At 37.2% G+C, this 21,568-nt stretch overlaps 1 protein-coding gene across 4 annotated transcripts in view; it reads left to right on the forward strand.

The window, feature by feature from the left end:
* Positions 1-21,568, forward strand: part of LOC150102880 (uncharacterized) — a 539,029-nt gene that overhangs the window by 16,764 nt on the left and 500,697 nt on the right. For all 4 annotated transcript variants that reach the window (XM_090397682.1, XM_090397680.1, XM_090397684.1 and 1 more), the window contains exon 2: positions 10,464-10,674. In XM_090397682.1, the coding sequence (XP_090253808.1) occupies positions 10,533-10,674 (142 nt within the window). In that variant the 5' untranslated portion in view covers positions 10,464-10,532. The remainder of the gene's footprint in view (positions 1-10,463; positions 10,675-21,568) is intronic.

The following is a 21,568-nucleotide window of genomic DNA, read 5'->3' on the forward strand; positions in this document are numbered from 1 at the left end:
TCTTTTCATACTAGAATAACTCTTCTAAATGCAAATTGCATGAGAGTGACACATGCAGAAGAGGTTCAACTAATGAGTGCCCATTTTGTTAAAAATTATCAACCTGGTGTATGCAACATTGCTCACTGCTACTTCTTCATTGGATGAAGAAACTCAAGGAATATGAAGAAGAGGTATTACTATCCCATTACTGATGGGATAGTAATACCTATCCCATTACTATCCCATTAATTTATAATTCACAATAGGTACTGATGGGATATCAGCACGTGTGCTAAAAGAGTGTTCAGCTGAACTGGCTATTCCTTTGACCAGGCTATAAATATGAGTATCAGAACAGGGGAGATTCCCCAGGAATGGAAAGAATGTATGATAATTCCAATGCACAAAGGGTACAAAGACCAATGTATCCAACTATGGACCGATTAGTATCTCAGGAGTGGTAGTGAAGAGTTTGGAAAAATTGGTTAGGGCTAGCATTCAGAAATGGGTTGACAGTGAATCTCTACTTTGCAATGAACAGCAGCATGGCTTTACTAAAGGAAGATCATGTTTTAGCAACTTGCTCACATTCTATAATTATGTTAGCATTGAAGTATACAAGGAGAATGGATATACCATGATACTTTTGGATTTTGGGGATGACTGACTGACAGATATCAAAAAGTGGTATATTATTATTATTATTCAGGCCTCCAAGGAGTCAAAAGACTCATCGAGGGAGGTCCTTCCTAAGACATAAAGTCTGTCAAGACTCACTGAGGGGAGGTCCCCCCCTGAGAAACACAAAGTCTATCATACCACTCTTTAAACTCACTGACCGTTCTCGCTCCCACCACTCCATCAGGCAATGCATTCCACGCCTCAACCACCCTCCACACAAAGAAACCACTCCTTACCCTCTTGCTCACAGTTTCCTTTCGTAACTTCCAGGGATGGCCTCTTGTCATCACTCCTTCCCGCTGATCAACCAAGCGAAAGAACTCCCCAGTGTCAACCCTGTAACCACCTCTCAACAGTTTAAAAGTCTCAATCATATCACCTCTCCTTCTATCCACCAAACTCTGCAGTCCACATTCTCTCAGCCGATCCTCATAACTATCCTTGTACAGTCCTGAAACCATCTTTGTCATCCGTCTTTGTATCCTTTCCACAGTTAATTTATCCCCTTCAAATCCTGGGGACCAAATCTGAGAACAATAGTCCAAGTGTGGTCTGATCAGAGAATTATACAATTGAATGATAACCCTCTTATCTCTGCAGGTCAGTGTCCTTCTCATAATAGCAGCAATCCTCTGTGTTACCTTCACCACCTTTGCAATATGTCCCCTAAATTTCAGGTTTCTATCAATCATCAACCCCAGATCTCTTGTCTCCCCTACTTCCTCCAGTATAACTCCTCCCATAGAGTATGCAGCATCCCATCGATGTTTCCCAAACCTCAAGACCTTACATTTTGCTGCATTAAACTGACACCCCCATTCATTTGCCCATCTATCTAGCTTATTTAAATCCTCTTGCAGGGCTACCACATCTGCACTATTACTAATAATCCTTCCCAGCTTCGCATCATCTGCAAACAACTGAATATCCCCCTGCAATCCACTGGCTATGTCATTGATATAAAGGTTAAACAATATAGGTCCTAGTACTGAGCCCTGTGGGACCCCACTTGTAACCCTCTGCCTCCTGGAAACTGCTCCACCATACACAACTCTCTGATACCTATCAGACAGCCAATCCTGAATCCAGTTGACCAATCTGACATCCAGACCCATGTGCTGCAACTTTAATATCAGCTTATCATGTGGCACCCTGTCAAATGCTTTCGCCAAGTCTAAGAAAATTGCAGTATATGCCTTTCCCTCATCTAATGTTCTTGTAACTTTATTATAAAAGGCTAGCATATTGCTAAAACAAGAGCGTCCTTTCACAAATCCATGTTGATTCTCACAGATAACATTACCCTCATCTGCCCAATGCCGTACACGGTCCCTCACAACTTTCTCCAAGATCTTAACAACTACTGATGACACACAGACTGGCCTATAATTAGACACTTCCAGTCTGTTACCACCCTTATGCAATGGCACTATCTTACCTTCCTTCCATTCCCTGGGCACCTTTGCCAAAGCCAGACTTTCATTGAAAAGCCACGTTAAAGGTACTGTCAATTCCCTAGCACATTCTCTCAAAACTCGTGGCGAAATACCATCCAGTCCCACAGCTTTACTGACATCCAGAGTACTCAGTATCTGAAACACACTCTCCTCCTGTACCTCCAGACCTCATACCAGTCCTATCCCTCTAGCATTAAAACTGACTCCTCTAGGATGAAATACTCCAATAAAGTGTTCATTGAACAATTCCACTATGTCCTCTGCATCAGTCACTCTATTCCCATTTTTATCCCACAATATCATTCTTCCACAGTCATTTCTCCTCCTACTGGCCACATAGCTAAAAAATTCCCTAGGATTTTCTTTGGATCTTAGGGCCAATCTCCTCTCATATTCTAGTTTCGCTTTCCTTACCACACTAGTCACTCTTCTGGCCTGTGTCTTATATTCCTCATGCATCTCTTCACCTATCTCCTTATATCTCTTCCATAGCCTCTTTTTCGCATGCAATTCCTGTTTAATATTGTTTGTCATCCACTTTACTCCAAATTGCGTCCTCTTCTTCACTCGTGGTATACAACTTACCATTTCTGATAACAAATATTCTTTCACAATTTCCCACGCATTGGTGATATCCCGGCCTTCCAATTCCTCCCTCCATGAAACTTCCCGAAGTTGACGTCTAAGACTATTATAATCACCTGCCTTATAATTCCACATAAGTTCCCGTCTCTTTGATACTCCTGCATGTCTATTCATTTTCCAAGTCAACACCATATGGTCACTCTCTCCAACTGGTGGGAGAGACGTCAACTCAGTTATTATCAACTCTTCTGATGCTATAACCAAATCCAAAATTTTTGAACCTCTTGTTCCCTCTGTTACATGTTGCCTAAGACATTTGTCCCTCAAGAATTCTAGAAATTCCATTCCCCTATTGCTACATGCATCTTCCTCTCTCCAATTTATACTACTGAAGTTAAAATCTCCCATAACAATCATTCTTCTTGCACTTGCCAAACTTAGCTGTCTAAACATCTCCTGGTCCCCATCCTCTGTGCCCCTGGGTCTGTAGCAACACCCCACTAAATATCCTGTCTTGCCTACCTCTACCTCACACCATACGCTCTCAAAATCATTTGTCTCACTTCCTTCCAAATTCTCCACTCTTAGAGGACATAGGTCATCACTTATCATAAGCAGTACCCCACCACCACGCTTTCCCCTCCTATCCTGACGAAAAATGCTATACCCAGCGACTTCTATTCCTGTTGTTATATCCCCTTCTGTCAACCACGTCTCAGGGATCGCAATAATTTTTGGCCAGGCTGATGCTATCTGCGCCACCAGTTCCTCTCCCTTATTCCGGATACTCCTGGCATTAGTATACAGCATATAAATGCCATTGTTTCTATACCCAGCATTATCTCTTCTAGACTCCACTGGGCTCAGTGTTACCTGACATTGTCTCCCTTCTCCCAAGTATCCATTCCCACAAGAGGCCACCCCTGCTATCATCCTCCCTGGGACACACTGACTCGTTCAGAACAGCAATCTCTCCAGATGCCTACGTCCTTCCTCATTCAAATGTAAACGGTCTCTCGCATACAACTCCTCTCTTTCCTCAAACACACTCCAGGCATCCACACATACCAGTCCTCTCTTGTCACACATTCTCGCTATTATGCCATTCAATATCACCGCTCTTCTGCTCAGCTCATCATTATCATACCTAGGCAACATGCACACTATTTTTCCTCTCTCTGTCTTCTTCCGTACAGTCTCAAGCAAAAATCTCATATCTCTCGCTGCCCGACTTACATTACCACTCAAGTCATTCGTTCCTACCATCACAATCATCTCATCCACCCTTTCACCTTTCTTAATTGCCATAGCCACCCTTTCTATTGTTCCTCCTGGCAAACACTCCTCATGCATCCTATCTTGAACACCACGGATCATTGAGTCGCCATACATTATACCTCTTACCATTCCCTCGCTCCTATTGTTTCCATTCTCTCCTCTTCTTTCATTCCCATACCTCTCTCTTTTACTCTTTCCATTCTCTCCTCTTCTAGCACTCCCATACATCTCTCTCATTCCCTCTCTCCTACTGTTTCCATTTTCTCCACTTCTAGCACTTCCATATCCCTCTCTCATTCTGTCTCTCCTACTACTGTTTCCATCCGCTCGTCTTCTAGCATTCCCATACCTCTCTCTCTCATTCCATCTCTCCTACCGTTTCCATTCTCTCCTCTTCTAGCACTTCCATATCTCTCTCTCATTCCGTCTCTCCTACTGTTTCCATCCTCTCGTCTTCTAGCATTCCCATACCTCTCTCTCATTCCCTCTCTTCTACTGTTTCCATTCTCTCCTCTTCTAGCACCCCCATACCTCTCACTCACTCCCTAAATTCTCTCTCTCTCCTACTCTGATTCGCCTTGCATTTATCTCTTCCATTCTCCTAATCTTATCTTTCATACTTCTTCTCTCATTCACAAGACATTCCACCTCCTCTTTCAACTCATCTATCTCCCTCTGCAGGTCAGTCACTCTTAATCTAAATTCACTCTCCCAAACAAAACCATCTCCTAAACTTCCACAGTCACTCACACCTTCCACACTATCAACTATTATTTTCTCATTCTCTGCTATCATACTACTTGTCTTCCTACATTCATTCCCCGTTCCTGGAGCAACAAAGTCGGATATCGATATATCTAATGTACTTATTTCCTCCAACTGCCTGCATTTTGCGCACATACGCTCTCCACTCTCTTTAACAAGCCACATATGTAATTCACGAGACGCATACATGCCGCAAGTACTGCATGCCACAAAGTCCCTTATGATATTGCTAATAATTGAGTTCTTAAATGGCGGAGGACTTGGCGTTACGCCACTTGCGACTGCTGCTGAATCCACCATCATTCCTTACTGCCGAGTAGCGTAATCTTTAATAATTATTCAATTAATAAATAAGAGGAAAAAAAGTACAAACATCAGAACATTTAAGTACTAAATATAATTAAATAAAATGAAATATAACTAAATACAGTAACTTAGCTTCGTTTTGTCTTCCACCGTTACGCGTTCGATTCTGACGGTACCAAAATATATTATATCGCGACAGCAACTAACTTCCAAAAAACAACCACTGAAGTACATTCGTATTCAGAGAAACAATTTAGCACTCAAAAACGTAGAAAAACGGGGAAAAAAAGCGGACTATTCACCGATTAAAAATCACTTTCTTCTGCACAGCAGAAGAAAGTGATTTTTAATCGGTGAATAGTCCGGTGAATATGGGGTGTGTGAATCTGCAAGATTGAAAGTAACCAGTGTTGTATCACAAGGATCAGGGCTTAGTCCTCTGTTATTTAATCTGTACATTAATGATATTGGGAAGGATTTGACAGGTGACATACAAATATTTGCTGATGATGCAAAGATTGGTAGTCTAATCAGGAATGCTGCTGATACACATTACTTGCAGAATGATTTGAATAAACTGCAATTGTGGGCATATGAAAATGGATGCTGGAATTGTGGGCATATGAAAATGGATGCCAGTTGAATGTCAGGAAATGTAAAGTCATTCACTTCGGCGTGATTAGATATCCAGTGTCATATTATATTGGTGGGATTAGGCTTGAAGAAACTGTTGAGGCTAGGGATCTTGAAATGTTAGTAGATAGGAAGTTAATGTTCAGGGGTCATGTAGCAGAAATTGCAAATACATCTCAAAAGATAATTGCAATGCTGAAATGAACTTTCACGTGTAAAGATGATATGATTTTGCCTTTTTACAGGGCCTTGATTGACCTTACTTGGACTATTGTGTGCAGGTCTGGCCTCCTTGTTTCACTTGTGATTCTGATACAGTGGTGAGAGTGTTCAAAATGATGTCAGGATTGTGGAATACTGATTATGAAGATAGATTGAGAATTTGTAGACTGCAGACAGTAGAAAGAGGGGTTGTATGATTGAGATTTACAAATTTCTGAAAGAGTCATACAGGATTTCATTTGCTGGAATTTTTCATTTTATGGAGGGTTGAAAAGGACAAGAGGGCTTCCCTGGAAGCTGAGAATGAATGCTGCTAAGAAGTTGATGAGGGCTAGATTTTCTTTTGTAGAATGGTGCATAATTGAAATGGATTGCTATTGGATGTTATGTTTGCAAGCAATGTGAATGAATTCAAGAATATGTATGATAGCTGGTGCATGCAGTGTGTAGTCTCCCTCGATGAGTCCCTGATTCCCTGGAGGTCTCTCTTAATAATAATAATAATGATGATGCTGTAGGATATATACACTGTGCATTACTCTTTTTTTTTTTGCTGCTTGGCACTTGGAGTTACACCAGGGCTTTGGATTGTGAAAATCAAGATGATAATTTCAGAATTGAAATAAATTGAGAGCCTGGACAATACAATCTGTTATATACCGATTCTATTGTCCAAGTCACTGGTTCATTGATAGGTACTTGAGTGACTGTTTCAGCATTAAATTTTATGAGATGGAAAAAAAGTATTTCAGTCAGCCTGGTCATTTTATGGATAAGGCATAGGCATATGGAAGAAAGTATTGAGTTTATTATCCATAAGGAAGAGGTCATGGTTGTTGAGCATTTTCTCAATGATTCAATCGTCCGTTCAAGTTGGCACTACCCAACAGTGTTGTGTTCATTGAAATCACCCATCAGAGTGTGGGCTGAGGCATTTGCAGTAAGATTATCAAGTTCGATCTCATTTAACTGACAACCTAATGATAAATAAAAGGAACATTTATTCTCTGATATCCCATGCCATACTATTGTACAATGGCATGTGGTGATGATAATCTAGTTCATTCTTCTGCTTCCAAAACATATCTTGTTTTCTCATAAAAAATGACCTTATTTATTTTCCCTTACCTTTGATAATTAGTTGAATCAACATCACATATCTTGAATTGACATGTCTAGCTTTTTATAATAACAAAAACATCACTTCTATATCCTGAGACACCAAAAAAAAAAAAAAATTGACATTTTTCTTTGCTCAAGAAATTACATTTCACCTGCCCAGCTATTAACTGTACAAATTCCAAATCTACCCAACTTAGAATACTGCCGTGACATTCAGGGTGGTGCATCAGAAATCTTTAAAACTTTTTGGGGCAGTTTGGTTAATTTATGACCCACCCATCTCTCTCTCTCTCTCTCTCTCTCTCTCTCTCTCTCTCTCTCACAGATTCTCCACAGACTTGCATATGGTCGGAGTCTCTTCTTTTGTGCAAAATTCGTGGGAGATGAAATTCATCTCCCAGTGTGAGACCACTATCCTCCTTATTAGAGGCCTGAAGCAGCTTGAAAAAGTTCTGTGTTTGGTCTCAAGCAGGGTTTCCGGACTATGAAAAAAATAAATTAAAAATAAAAAATATATATAAAATTGATGAAAATAGTCCACGCACAGTACACATTGCATTATAGGTTTGCCGATAACTTTTTGTGGGTGGGAGCAACATAAAAATAAAAGTACTTTCTTGGAATGCATCCAGCAGAACTGTCACCTCCCACCCCCAGGTCTCTCTCTTAAACATATAATAACATGAGCAACAACTGCTCAATGTCTTTCAGCTGCTAACCAACTGAATCTGCTCCTTCCATTTATCTTTTATGCTGTGTACCTTATTCTCCGCAAGAGCCTTCCCATTAAGGAAGGTTCTTGCAGAGAATAATGTATGCAAATACGGTGCACTTTTTTTTTACATAGTGAATATTTTTTTTTCATCAGCTTGGTCATGATCATTAAGTACATCTTAAGCAGAATCCCATGATGGCTGAAATTTGATATTTAATTTCATTGAAATTTATAAAGAAAGTCTCTCTCTCTCTCTCTCATTCACTCACTCACACGTGTGTGTTCCCTTTAAGTAATGAGATCGACTTTTTACAGGACAGCCCTTTGAATAAAAGTAACAAAGTGCTTATAGTTTTGACCTGCAGAATGTATTTTAATTGCATGTGCAACTTTCGAGTTGGGTGATGCAGCAGTTTTTGTTTGGTAACTGTTGAAATAAGAGTGTGTGTGTGAGAGGAGCATGTCAAAAGTTGTGTTATGGAGCAAAGAACTGTGATAAAATTTTACTGTAAATTAGGAAAAACTGCTAGAGAAGCATACCAAGACCTTAAAAAAAAGTTTATGGTGATGACTTTGAGTTTGCTGGTATTCATTGTTTAAAGAGGGGATCAGAGTTTATTCCACCTTTACCACGAGTTGCACTACGTGCGGGTCACCCAGACTTGCACTACTTGCAGGCACAAACTTGACTTTCTTGTCTGTTTGCTTACTTGGGAAATGGATGAAAACCAGGTTTATATTTAAAATAGCTTGGTATCTTTAACGTATATTATACCCAAGGTAAAACACTCTCTACATCTATCTCTCATCCTGAGATTTTTATTTAATAGGAAAGCACCTTATGGCAATTTGCTTTGGTAAAATATTTATAAGCGCTGTATTACTTAAACCTTGGTATTTCTAAGCCTGGCTCCCACTGATGAGACCTCAATAAAGGTCCAAACCGGTCAGGGTAGTGGCCCCTTGCCTTTAATGCATAGCATCATACATCTCCTCAAGAAGATGTATGATGCTATGCATTAAAGTGCTTTGCATTAAGGGTAAATATTAAGAATAGTGATCAGAGCTTATTCCACCTTTACCACGAGTTGCCTAAGACTTGCACTACTTGCAGGTGCAAACTTAACTTTCTTGTTTGTTTACTTACTTGGGGAAATGGATTAAAACCAGGTTTATATTTAAAATAGCTTGGTATCTTTAACGTATTTTCAGACTGTGTTGTATGCATACAATTTAAAGAGCTTTCTACTGAGGTGTATAGTTAGTCATATTAATGCTGAGTGTTGGACACTGAATTTTATTTTTTGTAACTTCTGATTTGTTGTAACCTGTCTTTGATGAAGCATTCTCTTCCTGCTTCTTAATTTTGCTAAACAACTTCTTTTTTTCACTTATAATTCGGACCTTTTTTTTTTTTCAGAATAATAATCCTTTACTGAATTATCCTCTGTGATACCAAAATTCGTTAAACGTGTGGTATTGTAGGATTATTAACATTTGACATTTCGTTCAGACCATTTTAATGGCAGAAATAAGATAAAATTACATATGTCATAAATGGCTCTACACTCGGTCATTCATTGTAGTAATGAATGAATGATTTCATTATACAAGAATTCTTTTATGAAGCCAGCTTTTATGATAGCCTGTGATCATTTCCTTGTTATTAAATGCATTTATTACTTAAACAAAATATGAACTCTGTTAATAAATACATGCTACTCTTTATATTATATTATATTATATTTCTTTATATTATATTCTGTTTGCCCCTCTTTCTGTTGGACCCATAATCTACAATTACTACTGTAGGGAGAGAAAAAGTTCCTTTACCTCACGTCTTTTCTACTTGTTAAAATTTTTTTATGAGCTTACTCCAGTTCTGTATATCAGAGGCTTGAAAAAGTACCATGTTTGGTTCCTAGAGCAAGGTTCCTGGTTATCTAACCTTCATCCTACCTACGTTATCAACATGCCATAGATATAGAAATATTTGTGGGTGAGATGTTATAAAAAAGGTTTTACAGAAATTTTTGCATTCTAAATATTCTTTAGCATGATGATGATGATAAAGTCTCATCTAAAGAAAGACAATAATGATTGTCTTTCATTAGTTGGTTAATTTCATTAGCTAATAGTTTCATTAGCTTTGGTTAAGAACATTAGTTATGGATCACCTCACTTGGCGTGTGGGATTGTGGGTATAATGCTTTAGCCCAGTTGACAATGTTAGTGGCTTTTGTGAATGGGATTGGTACCTGCCCCATGCCCACATTAGTGATAAGAAGTTGTAGATCTTCTCAGTGTGTAATGGTGCCAGGGTTAATGATAAGACTGTTAAATAGAAACTGCCATCTGGTTTTATGAAAAGCAACTTAAATGTGAAAATATAAGAATGCAAATGTATGGAAAAGATTATATTACTGAAGAATAAATACTGAACCAGCAGAAAATATTACTACATTAATAGGAAATCAACAGGCAAGAGAGCAGCAGAAAAATAATCAAAGATGTAGCATGTGAAGGGAAGGTAAAGCTTACTAGTTTATCCAAATCATGGTACTACCCCCCCCCCCTGTATATATATGAATCGTGTATAATAATAAAATAATATATATGATTAATGGATGAGATTGGGGAAAATTCAGAGATTTATATTAAGAATAATGATTGATATAAGAATGTTGCACTTAAACATGGTAAATTTATTTTCATAGGGATTAAATATATGGAAAGGATTGAGTTCTTGGAATAAAGAAAAAAGAATAGAAATATATTTTGGTGTTATGGATCATTTAATTGACAATGGTAATCAGGTTAATACATCAAGCAAATTTTCATTATCTGAAACCAGAAATAGTTATTCTCCTCCAAAAGCTGAAGTGGATGATGCATCTTTGCAGAAAACCATGGATAAGAATAAAGAATGTAAGTACCTGTAATGTTATTTATTAATTCCTTTTTCTTAAATTAATTCACTAAATTAATATAATTGGACTTTACTGTTAATATTTTAAAATATATACACTTTTCAAATCACTGTTTCTTTAAAAACATCAACAATCTACTCATAGCTCAAGATACACCCACTAGTAAAGAAAGTGGCTTAGGTGCTAAAAAAAATTAGACATCTATTACTAAATTTTAGGGCCTATAAGGCTTAAATTTGACAATGTTGGTATTTAATGGGGATGTTAAGCATAAGTCATCATTTTATAGTGAAAACTTTGAGAATAAACCTTTGGCATAAGAGTTTCCTATACTTGCACTGCTTAAAAGACAAACTCTGCCCAGGAGTATATATAATCATCTTTATTAGTGCAATGATCAGGTTTCACTGGCTGACAGCTATTTTGAACTGTTGGTTCTTATCAGATAATACCAGGCAAAAACTTAAGAGGACTAACTCCCTCATATCATTATCGGAGCAGTCCCATACCAGAGAGTTATATTATTCTTCATACATGAATTCTTGGTAGGTGTGTAAATATAATACTATATTATAGAGCACCTAAAAGTTTCAGACTAGTAAATAAAATTTACTGGTCTGACAGCTGTTTTTAACCAACAGTTAAAAACAGCTGTCAGACCAATGAAACCTAATCAGAGCACTAATAAAAGATGATTATGCTGACACCTGGGCAGAGTTTGTCTTTTAAGTAGTGCAGGTTAAGGCTACTCCTGTGCTAAAGGTTTATTTTCATAAACCATCTGTGCAAAATTCAGAACTTTTGTATCGTTTATTTGATTATAAAATTATGACAGATGTTTAATATCCTCATTAAATATTATGATCATTTTAAGATTTTATATATATGAGGGTGGGCAGAAAAGTTCTTGGCCTAACAATGAAAAAACGAATTTATAATTTCAAAATTATTTTTATTTTTCAACATAATCTCCCATTAGACTAATACATTTATTCCAGCAATGCTCCAGCACCATTATATTGTCCCTGTAGTGGATCTCAGTAACATCTGCAAAATACCCCTCTACAGCTGCAATCACCTCTTGATTCGAAGAAAAACACTGATGAGCAAGGAAGAGGTTTAGTTTTGGGAAGAGATAGAAGTCAGAGGGAGCCATATCTGGGGACTAGGATGGATTTTCCAACAATTCATAGTACAGATCCCTTAATTTTCCCATTGCCAAAACACCTTTGTGGGCAGGTGCATTGTCCTGATGAAAGGTGATTTTTTCTTCTGCAAACCGGGTCTTTTCTCACGAATTTTTTCGTCTAGTCTGGTTAAAAGATCGGAATAATATTCTCTGGTTATTGTTTTACCCTTTTCAAGATAATTAATAAACAAAATGCTTTTAGCATCCCAAAACACCAATGCCATGACCTTTCCTGCTTATGGAACTGACTTTGTCTTCTTTGGCACTGAGCAACTGGCTTCTGTCCACTGTTTTGACTGCTGTTTGGATTCTGGTGTGTAATGGTGAATCTAAGTCTCATCCATAGTAATAAATTGATGCACAAAATCAGTTTTATTCTTGTTAAAATGCTCCAAGCACTGTTCAGAGATTTTCATGTGAGTGCGTTTTTGATCTACTGTGAGCAAGCCAGCACCTATTTTGCACAAAGATTTTTCATTTGCAATTCTTTATGCAAAATATATCCTACACTTTCTTTTGAAAGGCCTATAGTCTAAGCAAATTCATGCACTTTGACTTGCCAGTCATCCAATACCATATCGTGCACTCGATCAATGATTTCTGGTGTTTTTACACTTTTTGGACGTCCTTCACGTGGATCATCTTCAAGGCTGGTATGGCCACGTTTTAACTCAGCAGCCCATTTCTTAATTGTCAAAAATGAAGGAGAAGAGTGCCCATGAAGAAAGCCCTCAGAAATTTTTAGTGGTCAACCTAAGCAAGTTAAAATAAAAAATCATAGTACTTACCAAACTGCACTAGCCTAAACATATTCCTTTCTCACATTGCAGAGTGATTGTTTTGCTTAGATTTTAATGCAGTATCACTGCATGAAACTTTAATTTAAAATATTCATTTTATAAAAATAGGATCTTGTATAGCATTATTTTCATATGAAAATTAATAATAAGTAGACACATCTCTCACTGAAAGTTCAGCATTAAGATATGTATTTAGTTCTGATTGCATAAGTGAGCATAAAGATGGGAAGAGTTAGTTACAACTTTTTATTTGTTTTTTGTTTAAGCAGCATTACTGTTTCAGATTCATTGACTGTCCTCACTTTCATAAAAGCGAGGAATCAAATTGAAAACACCAAGAGATAATGCAAGTTTAATTAACACAATATAAAGACTGTCCTTGATAAAAAAAAAATCATTAAAACACCAGCTCTGTAATCTTGAAACTACTTTCTAATATTCATTAGAAGTTTCACAGTTTAAACATTAGTTTACTTATTTGGCATAAAAATATGAATATTTATCTCTTCCATTTAATAAGTTTCAGTACTAAGATGAACTCTGCTATTTGCTAGTCTGGTTTGATAAGTGGATAGCAATCTGCTCTCCAAACAACAGGCTCTGGATTCAAATTCCCCACTTTGGATATGGATGTCTGTGGATGCCTTTAGGTGGAAGATGAACTTTTCATAGTTCAAACATTAGTTGACTTATTTGGCATAAAAATATGAATATTTCTCCCTTCCATTTAATAAGTTACAGGACTATGATGAACTTTGCTGTCTACCAATCTGGTTGGACAAGTTTTATTTGTAAAGCAGATTGCTTTACAAACAACAGGCTCTGGATTCAAATCTCACTTTGGATATGGATGTTTATGAATGCCTTTAGGTGGAAGATGAACTTCATCATCAGTGTGAGACCACCTCTGTGCTTTTATTGGCTTAAACTTCTATGTTTGATGTTTAGAGCAGGATTTCATAGATTATCTAACCCTTAGCCAAACTGTAATACTGACATGCTACTAGTACTATAGGCTGTAAAATGATATTATTAATGTACTATAGGTATACAGCAGTTCATGGGTGTAATTATCTTTCATTTCTTCCTTATGATGTGTATTCTCTGTAGAATATATAATTTATACTAGTGCCTTATTACTTTTTCATCCTAAGACAACACAAATGGCTTTATGTATTAAAACGGCCAAATAATTTGCAAAAGAGCTGGTCATGTTAACATCATGTAACAAGTCAGGAGGCTTCCAAATCAACTCGCACATAATCTCACTGCCACATGCTCTGCTTGGTTGTGCCTGGAGAGGGAGTCTGAGTAGTGGCATGCAGGAGGCACTGCCAAAGCCATGTTATGGCAAAGAGACTTCTTGCTCTCTGTATGGCTGCAATGGCCAAGAGTCTGTTTCCTCTCACTACGTGTCCTGACTCTATCCTTCCATCTAACTACTAACAAACTAATGACAACACATTACAAACCATGCTAGAATATCCTCATTAAAACCTTGCCTTCACATCCACTTCACTAATATCTATTAACACCATTAATGTCAACATATATGACATTCACCATCACTTATATTCATCCAGACTAGACCACCTACTGTTGGCAGAAACCCAAATAGCATCTACATCCACTACTTTTTGTTTCAATAATAACTGTGAATTGGCATAATCAAAAGAAATATAAAAATGGAGGAAAATTCATGTAAAAAAACTTCATTACATTAATAGATTTTTTTACATGTTTTCCTCCATTTTTATATTTCTTTTGATCCATTGTTGTCCACCTCCAATGTCCAAGCTATGCACTTCACGATTCCTTTTGCCACAAGGGTGGCACCTGTATACTTTTGTGAGATCATATATTGCATGCCAGAGAGTGGCTAATTTAGATTCCCCTGCTTTCAACCTTCTTGCTCAAGGTATCATTGCCTCATCTAGTAATATTCATTTGTCACATTTGCTGTTCTCCAAACTCTGATAACTACTTGGATCTCTTCACATGCCTCTCTATAAAACTCAACCATCGTAATAGTGAGGTCATCTTCCTAGGTGACCTCAACATCCATAATTCCAGCTGGCTTCCCTTTTCCAACACAACTAACCAAGCTGGATGAGAGGCAGAAATCTTTGCTATAAGGAATAACCTAATGCAAATCATCCATCTACTAACATGAATTCCTGATAACCCTCTTCACTCATCCATTACCCTGGATCTCTTTTCAATCAGTTCTTCCTCCAAATACACCATAGAGGTCACTTTCACTCTTGGAAAATCAGACTACAATCTCATATAAGACTCCTCTCTCACAGAGAACACTCTTCCTCAAGCCACTCCCAAACTTGCATTGTCACTGTACTGGTGTCAAATGAGATGACTTCTGGAGCTCCTACTCCTGCCATGTTCTGACTCAGCTTCAGCTCATCTGATCCTGATACCTACTCCAAATGAGTCACAGAAATTATCCTCACCAACATTCATCCTCCATACTATCCAGAATCCTTATCCATTTTCAAGCCGTGGTTTAACAGAAGGTGTATCAGAGCAGTCAGCCTGGTTAGCTTACCTGCTCTCCAGCCAACAGGTTGTGGGTTCGAATCCTGGCATGGGCATTAATGGTTACTTAAGGGTCAAAGAAAAATAATTGGGAGGAGACCTTCACATCACCTTTCAGGAATGTGGAGAACTGACTAGGACTTCTGACCTAATGTCCAGTCCTCACCTTCACTTGGTGTACTGGGTACTGAACAAATCAGGATGGGCTAGCAATTTGTGATTAGCTGACCAAATTGTACTCTCTTTGGCTTAAACCACAAACACACATGATGGTACAGCATGATGAGATTTCATTTTGGCCAAGGCTTTGCTTAGTTAAACAAGGCCCCTGCTGTTTTTGTCAGGGAACCAGGGCAAACAGTGAAAAGTCAGCTACTGGAACAAACTCCAACTCAACATCCAGAAGAAGAAGAAGAAGAATAAACCTGACATCAGAAGAACTGAAGATAGGAACCATCAATATAAGGAGTATTAATGAAAAGGAAATCCAACTTGCCGAAGAATTGCAAAAGTACCATGTGGACATAATTGGCATTACTGAGACAATATCATTTACAAAAACAGGGGAGATCTTACTAAATAATAAGTATAGGATGTTATTTTCAGGCAATAATGATCAAGGAAAAGAAGGAGTAGTGATAGCATTCAATACCAAACATGAAAATAAACTTCTGTTTGGAAGGCAGTTTCAAGTAGAGTTATATGGGCAAACTTCAAAATGGAGAAATGGACAATGAAACTTATTTGTGCCTATGGTCCCACAGAAGGTTCTTCTAAGGAAAAAGTGGAGCAATTTTTTCAGTCATTAGAACAGGCAGCTGACATAAAGGAAATGGAAAAAGTGGTCCTTATTGGGGATTTGAACAGCAGAATAGGAAATAAATCCCACAGGCAATATAATAACATTTTGGGAAAATTTGGGGAAAAGGGCAAAGCTAATAATAATGGTAAGTATTTACTGGACTTCTGCTAAGGACACTGACTAGTCATTACTAACATCATGTTTCAACATAATGATGTGCACAAGTTCACATGGAGAGAAGACACCAGAAATAAGAAAAGCTTCATTGTACTTCATTGTTGAAATTATATCAACATGCTGGTTCAAGATACAAGAGTGCACAGAGGATTTGAAATTGGAAGTGACCATTTTTAGTACTAAGCAGGATAAAAATGGATTGAAAAGAACAGTATTTAAGAAAGTTTAAAAAAGAATTAAAGTTGAGCAGCTTTTACAGGTAAACTGTAGACTCGACTATACAAACATTATAGAAGAAAAATGAAACAAATTGAAAATAAGTACTAAACCTTGGTGTCTCAGTGGCAAACTCTGAAGAAGATATTGATCGATTCAGCTAGGGAGGTATGTGGTGAAGTTGTCTGCAAGGGTAGAAAAATAAGAAGACCATGATGGACACAATAAGTTAAAGCAGTAGTCCTGGAAAAGAAGAAATCATACCAAAGTTGCTAGCTAATAAGTCAGCAGATGTCCTAAAAGAATACAGAGAAAAATAAGAGAGCTAAGGATGTGTAAAAGTAGTTAAACAAGTCATGGTAAGACTGGTAAGAATATATAAAATAAATATCAGGAAGGTGCCAAAATGTTCTGGAGACTACTGAAAAAGCTTAGAATTGAGGAAAGAATATTGTAAAAGGAATCAAAGGTGACATGAAAACTGAAGATAAGGATATCCTAGATGTCTGAAGTAATTACTTTGAAAGACTGTTAAATGAACCAAGCAGTGACAGAACCATACTAGAAAAATTTTTGAGAGGTATGCAAAGAGGATTACATATCAGTACTTGAGGTAAAAAAAGCTATCAAAAACTAGAAATGTTAAAAGGCAGCTGGAGTAGATGATATTTGACCAGAAATGCTTAAGTATGGAGATATGAAAGTTTTGCAAAGGTTACACTACATAATTCAGAGGGCCTGGTCAGAAGGTCAAATTCCTGATGATTAGAGTAGAGCTCTCATAGTACCCATCTATAAAAAAAAGAAATAAAGCTAAATGCAAGAATTACAGAGGAATTTGTCTACTAAGTTTTCCAGGTAAGAATTATGTAAGCCTACTTGAAAAGAGGTTGAGAAGGATTGTGGAAGAGAAACTGGGAAAACAAGCTGGGTTCAGGCCAAATAGAGATTGTCAAGATCAGATTTTCACTTTAAGACAAATAATTAAGAAATCGTGGGAATATGACAAGGATCTGTACTTAAGTTTTGTAGATCTGGAAAAGGCATACGACAAGGTGCCCAGAGAAAAGCTTTTCAAAATACTTCATTTATATGTCAGTCAGTTGTCAGTCAGCAGTTAGAATTGAAGGAAATGCAGGAAGATGATTTAATGTAAAATCAGGGGTAAGACAAGGATGCACATTATCTTCACTCTTATTCATTATGTATGTGGATCACATTATGAAAGAAAGTAACATTTGGAGTTTTTATATAAGAATTAAAGATGTCAAGCTTAGCTCTTTGCTTTATACAGATGATGTACTCCTAAACACACCTAGTTCAAGTCTATAGAATTCTCTAACTAAATTGAATTATAGCTGTAACAAATATGACATGAAAATCAACAGTAAAATGACCAAAACAAGAAAACAGGCAGAGGATAGAAGACCTCAGCTGTATTCTGAATGGAGATCCTATAAAACAAGTAAAATATTTCAGCTATTTAAGCACTGGCAAGTTAAATATGGAAATAGACAACAGAATAAGTAAAGCTGGTATGATGGGTAGCCAGCAGAATAAATTTATATGGAATAAGAGAGAAGTTAGCCATAACGTCAATCTAGCAGTATACAAGACAGTGTTCAAACCAGTTTTGTTATTGATCTGAGAGTTGGGTTAGAAATAAACCATTTGATCAAAGACAGAGAAGAATTAGGAGTGAACTGATGGCATCAATGGCAAAATCATATTAAAAATGAAGATATTAGAAAGGAACTTGACATTATTAGCATTCAAGAATGTGTCAGCAGAGCTAAATGAAAGTGGTATGGCCTGGGTAAGGAAGGGTTTCCAAAACAGGTGTTTGATGCCAAGATGGCAAGAAAGAGACCCAGAGAAAGACCAATGTCTAGGTGGATTGATTCAGTTAGAAGTGCCTTAGAAGCATGAAATGTTAGATAGGACAATATTGGAGTTCTTACAAGTAATAGACTGATTTGGAGGAAAATTGTTGATAGGAGATTAATAATTATGTAAACTTAATCACGTGGTGCTGTCATAGTATCCTGAACACCACCCCTTCGGGATACATATCAGATGATTGATGATGAAAAATGAATAAAAAAAAATTACAAAACAAAATCCATAAAATTGATAAACTTGGGGAAAAAAATTCTTATCCCACTCATCCATCCATGTTACAAATGCACTATACTTTGCATAGGTAGGAACTTAGGATGCAAGCTTCCCACATCATCCAAATTTGTTGAGGTTTGGGGACTGAGGCTGATTTCCAGGAATAATCTCTCATATTTATACTTGCTGCAGTGTAGTAAAGTGGCTTTCTGTCCAAAGCATGGTCCTCAAGTCCTGAGTGGCTGTATTGGTGGAACCAGGTATAGTCCTTATGTTCAGATATCCTGATGTTAGCTGTGGCTGTAGTAGGACAGTTTGCAACTACAAGGGACCTGGTATACTCCGAGTAGGTCCAGGGAAGGTGGCTGGTCTTTGGAGCGGATAAGAGATTCCAATTTTTTATATGGTTTGTAACAAGTTGTCAGGTCATATTTTTAGGACTCTAGGACTGACTTCAGTTGTTTTCTTCAGCCATATTTGTTTAGTGTTAGTGTCTGCCTGCACATCTCATTATTCTTAAGTTTCCATGAAGATGGTAATGTAACATTACCAAAATATAGGAAGTATCAATTAAAGTTGTTTAATTAATATTTTAGTATATGTTGTCTTTCCCTAAAATCTGACAGTTTTGTATTACCAACATATAAGTTTATCTACAAGAATTACTGTTACTTCACTAAAGATAAAGCTGACCTCCTAGCATTGCTTTCTTCCTCAAACTTCTGTATTGATGACCAAGGGAAATATTATCTCCTACCGTACCAGAATCTGAGCATTATTTGTCTCCTGTAGTTTTTCAACAAAAAGACATCAGAAAATTACAAAATAACCTGGACACTAAGATTCTCCTGGTACCTGATGACTTCTCTCATTTTTTTCTCACTGTGCTCCAGAGCTAACTCCAGTTTTGTATCGTATGCTCAAACTACTGACCAATGGTAATTGGTCAGTAGTTTGAGGGCAGACCTCAATCTCCCTTTTTTTCAAAAAAGGATGGATATTTGATTGCTTCCACACACTGGCCAATTACCATCACCTCAGTCCTCTCCAGAATAATGGAGAAAGTCATCAATAGCCAAATTTTCCATTACCCAGAGGTCTACCAATTAATTAGCAACTACAGTATGTATTCTCCCATTCAAGATCCACTGCTAATCTCACCTACCACTGAACATGTGCAATGGAAAAGTTCAGAGAAACTTCTGTTGTCACTCTTGACTTTTCCATAGCTTTTGATTGTGTATGGCATCGAGGCCTGCTAAACAAACTGCCTTCCCTTAGTCTACCTACCATTCTCTGTAATTGTTGTCAGCATTTCTCTCTGATTGTTTTCTGTGATTCATGGCAGATGACTCCCTCTCTTTGAGCTTCACCACCAGTGCATGAGCACCTCGGGGCTCTGTCTTATTACCTACTCTCTTTCTCCTGTATATAATTACTTAAAAAAATAGGAGATTAATTTCATCAATCTGTGTGAAACCACTTCCCCACTTATTGGAGGCCAGAAATGGCTTGAAAAAGTTCTGTGTTTGGTCTCTGAGGATTTCTGGACTGTGTAAAACATAAAAATTAAAATTACAAAAAAAATATAAAATTGATAAAAATAGAGAAAACAACAACAAAAAAAAAAACTTAGCCATCCACTGTACAAAATGTACTATAGATTTCCAAATAACCTTTTGTGGGTTGAAGCAACATAAAAATAAAGAGACAACGATTTACTGTCCGTCATCACTATTTCTATATGTATAGCTTTGCAGATAACAGTACATTCTCTTTTCATCTTGACAAACCATGCAGTGTGCAGATATCTGAAGTATCAGGATAATCTACAACTAGAGTCTTAACAGTGATCTGTTATATTATCCTTCAATTGGGTGATTATAATCTGGTCATGTTTAGTGTCTCCAAAACACAGTCTTGTCTCCATAGACAATCATCATTCCTTCACTTTGTGTTGCACCTGTTAATACAAGAGCAGCAGCTGCTCAGCACTCATTTACTGTGCAACTGCAAGCACACTGAACCTGCTTTTTTTCTTCCTCTTTTATTCTGCCTCTATCCTCTGTAAGAGCCTACTGCAAAAGTATTTCCAAACAACTACAACCTGCTACTCTTCAAAAGAAAAAAAAGTCAAACTTTTGTGTCCTCACCTATACCCCAGACATGTGGTACAGGTGAGGACACAAAATGCCTCTATGTACTTATAGGTCCTTCAGTCTCTTGTGTACAGAGTCAACATACGTAAAACATTTGTGACTCAGTATAGGTCTAAACTAATACAGTAATACCACTAGTAGGTATGAGCAAGTAACATGATCAGATGCATATCTGTAAACAAAGTAAGGTGTCCTATCTTTAATACACCATTAAAGTTAAATAACTTGGAGAAGACCTCCACATAGCCTTTTGATGAATGCAACGAAATGACTTGGGTTTCTGATATATCCACTCCTCACCTTCCCATTATGTGCTCTGTTACCAAGTATCCACATAGATACTGAACAACAAGAATGTCTTGAAAATTTGAGATTTAGCTAATCAAATCGTATTTTGACTGGCTTAAACCAAAAAGAACTCAATGGTACAACATCGTGAAATGTCACGTGATGGCTGAGACATTGCCCGGTTAAACAAGACACCGTCTGTTTTTGTCAGAGAACCATAGGCACTATCAGCATGAGAAGTACCAATGGTAAACAAGTGGAACTGGTGGAAGAATTATAGAAGTATACTGCATTGACATAATGCCATTACTGAAACAAAGAAGACAAAAATTTAGAAATTACATACCCACATCAGTATTATCTATAGTCTCAAAGGTTATAGAAATCTTAATAAAAATAAAAAAAAATGAAATGACTACCTAAATTCTATATCCTTTTACAGTACTGATTCAGATTTGCACTTAATACAGAAAAACGGGGCTACTGGAGTTTTATAAAATAATTTATAATGGAATAAATAGAGGAATGTATACGAGGATGGTCTGAAAAGTTCTCGGCCTTGACCATAGATGGCAACACTATCGGAAAGATTT

Source organism: Typopeltis vanoorti, chromosome 9, assembly GCF_054136105.1.
Source record: "Typopeltis vanoorti isolate ZY-2024b chromosome 9, IOZ_Tvanoo_1.0, whole genome shotgun sequence".
Classification (NCBI taxonomy): Eukaryota; Metazoa; Arthropoda; class Arachnida; order Uropygi; family Thelyphonidae; genus Typopeltis; species Typopeltis vanoorti.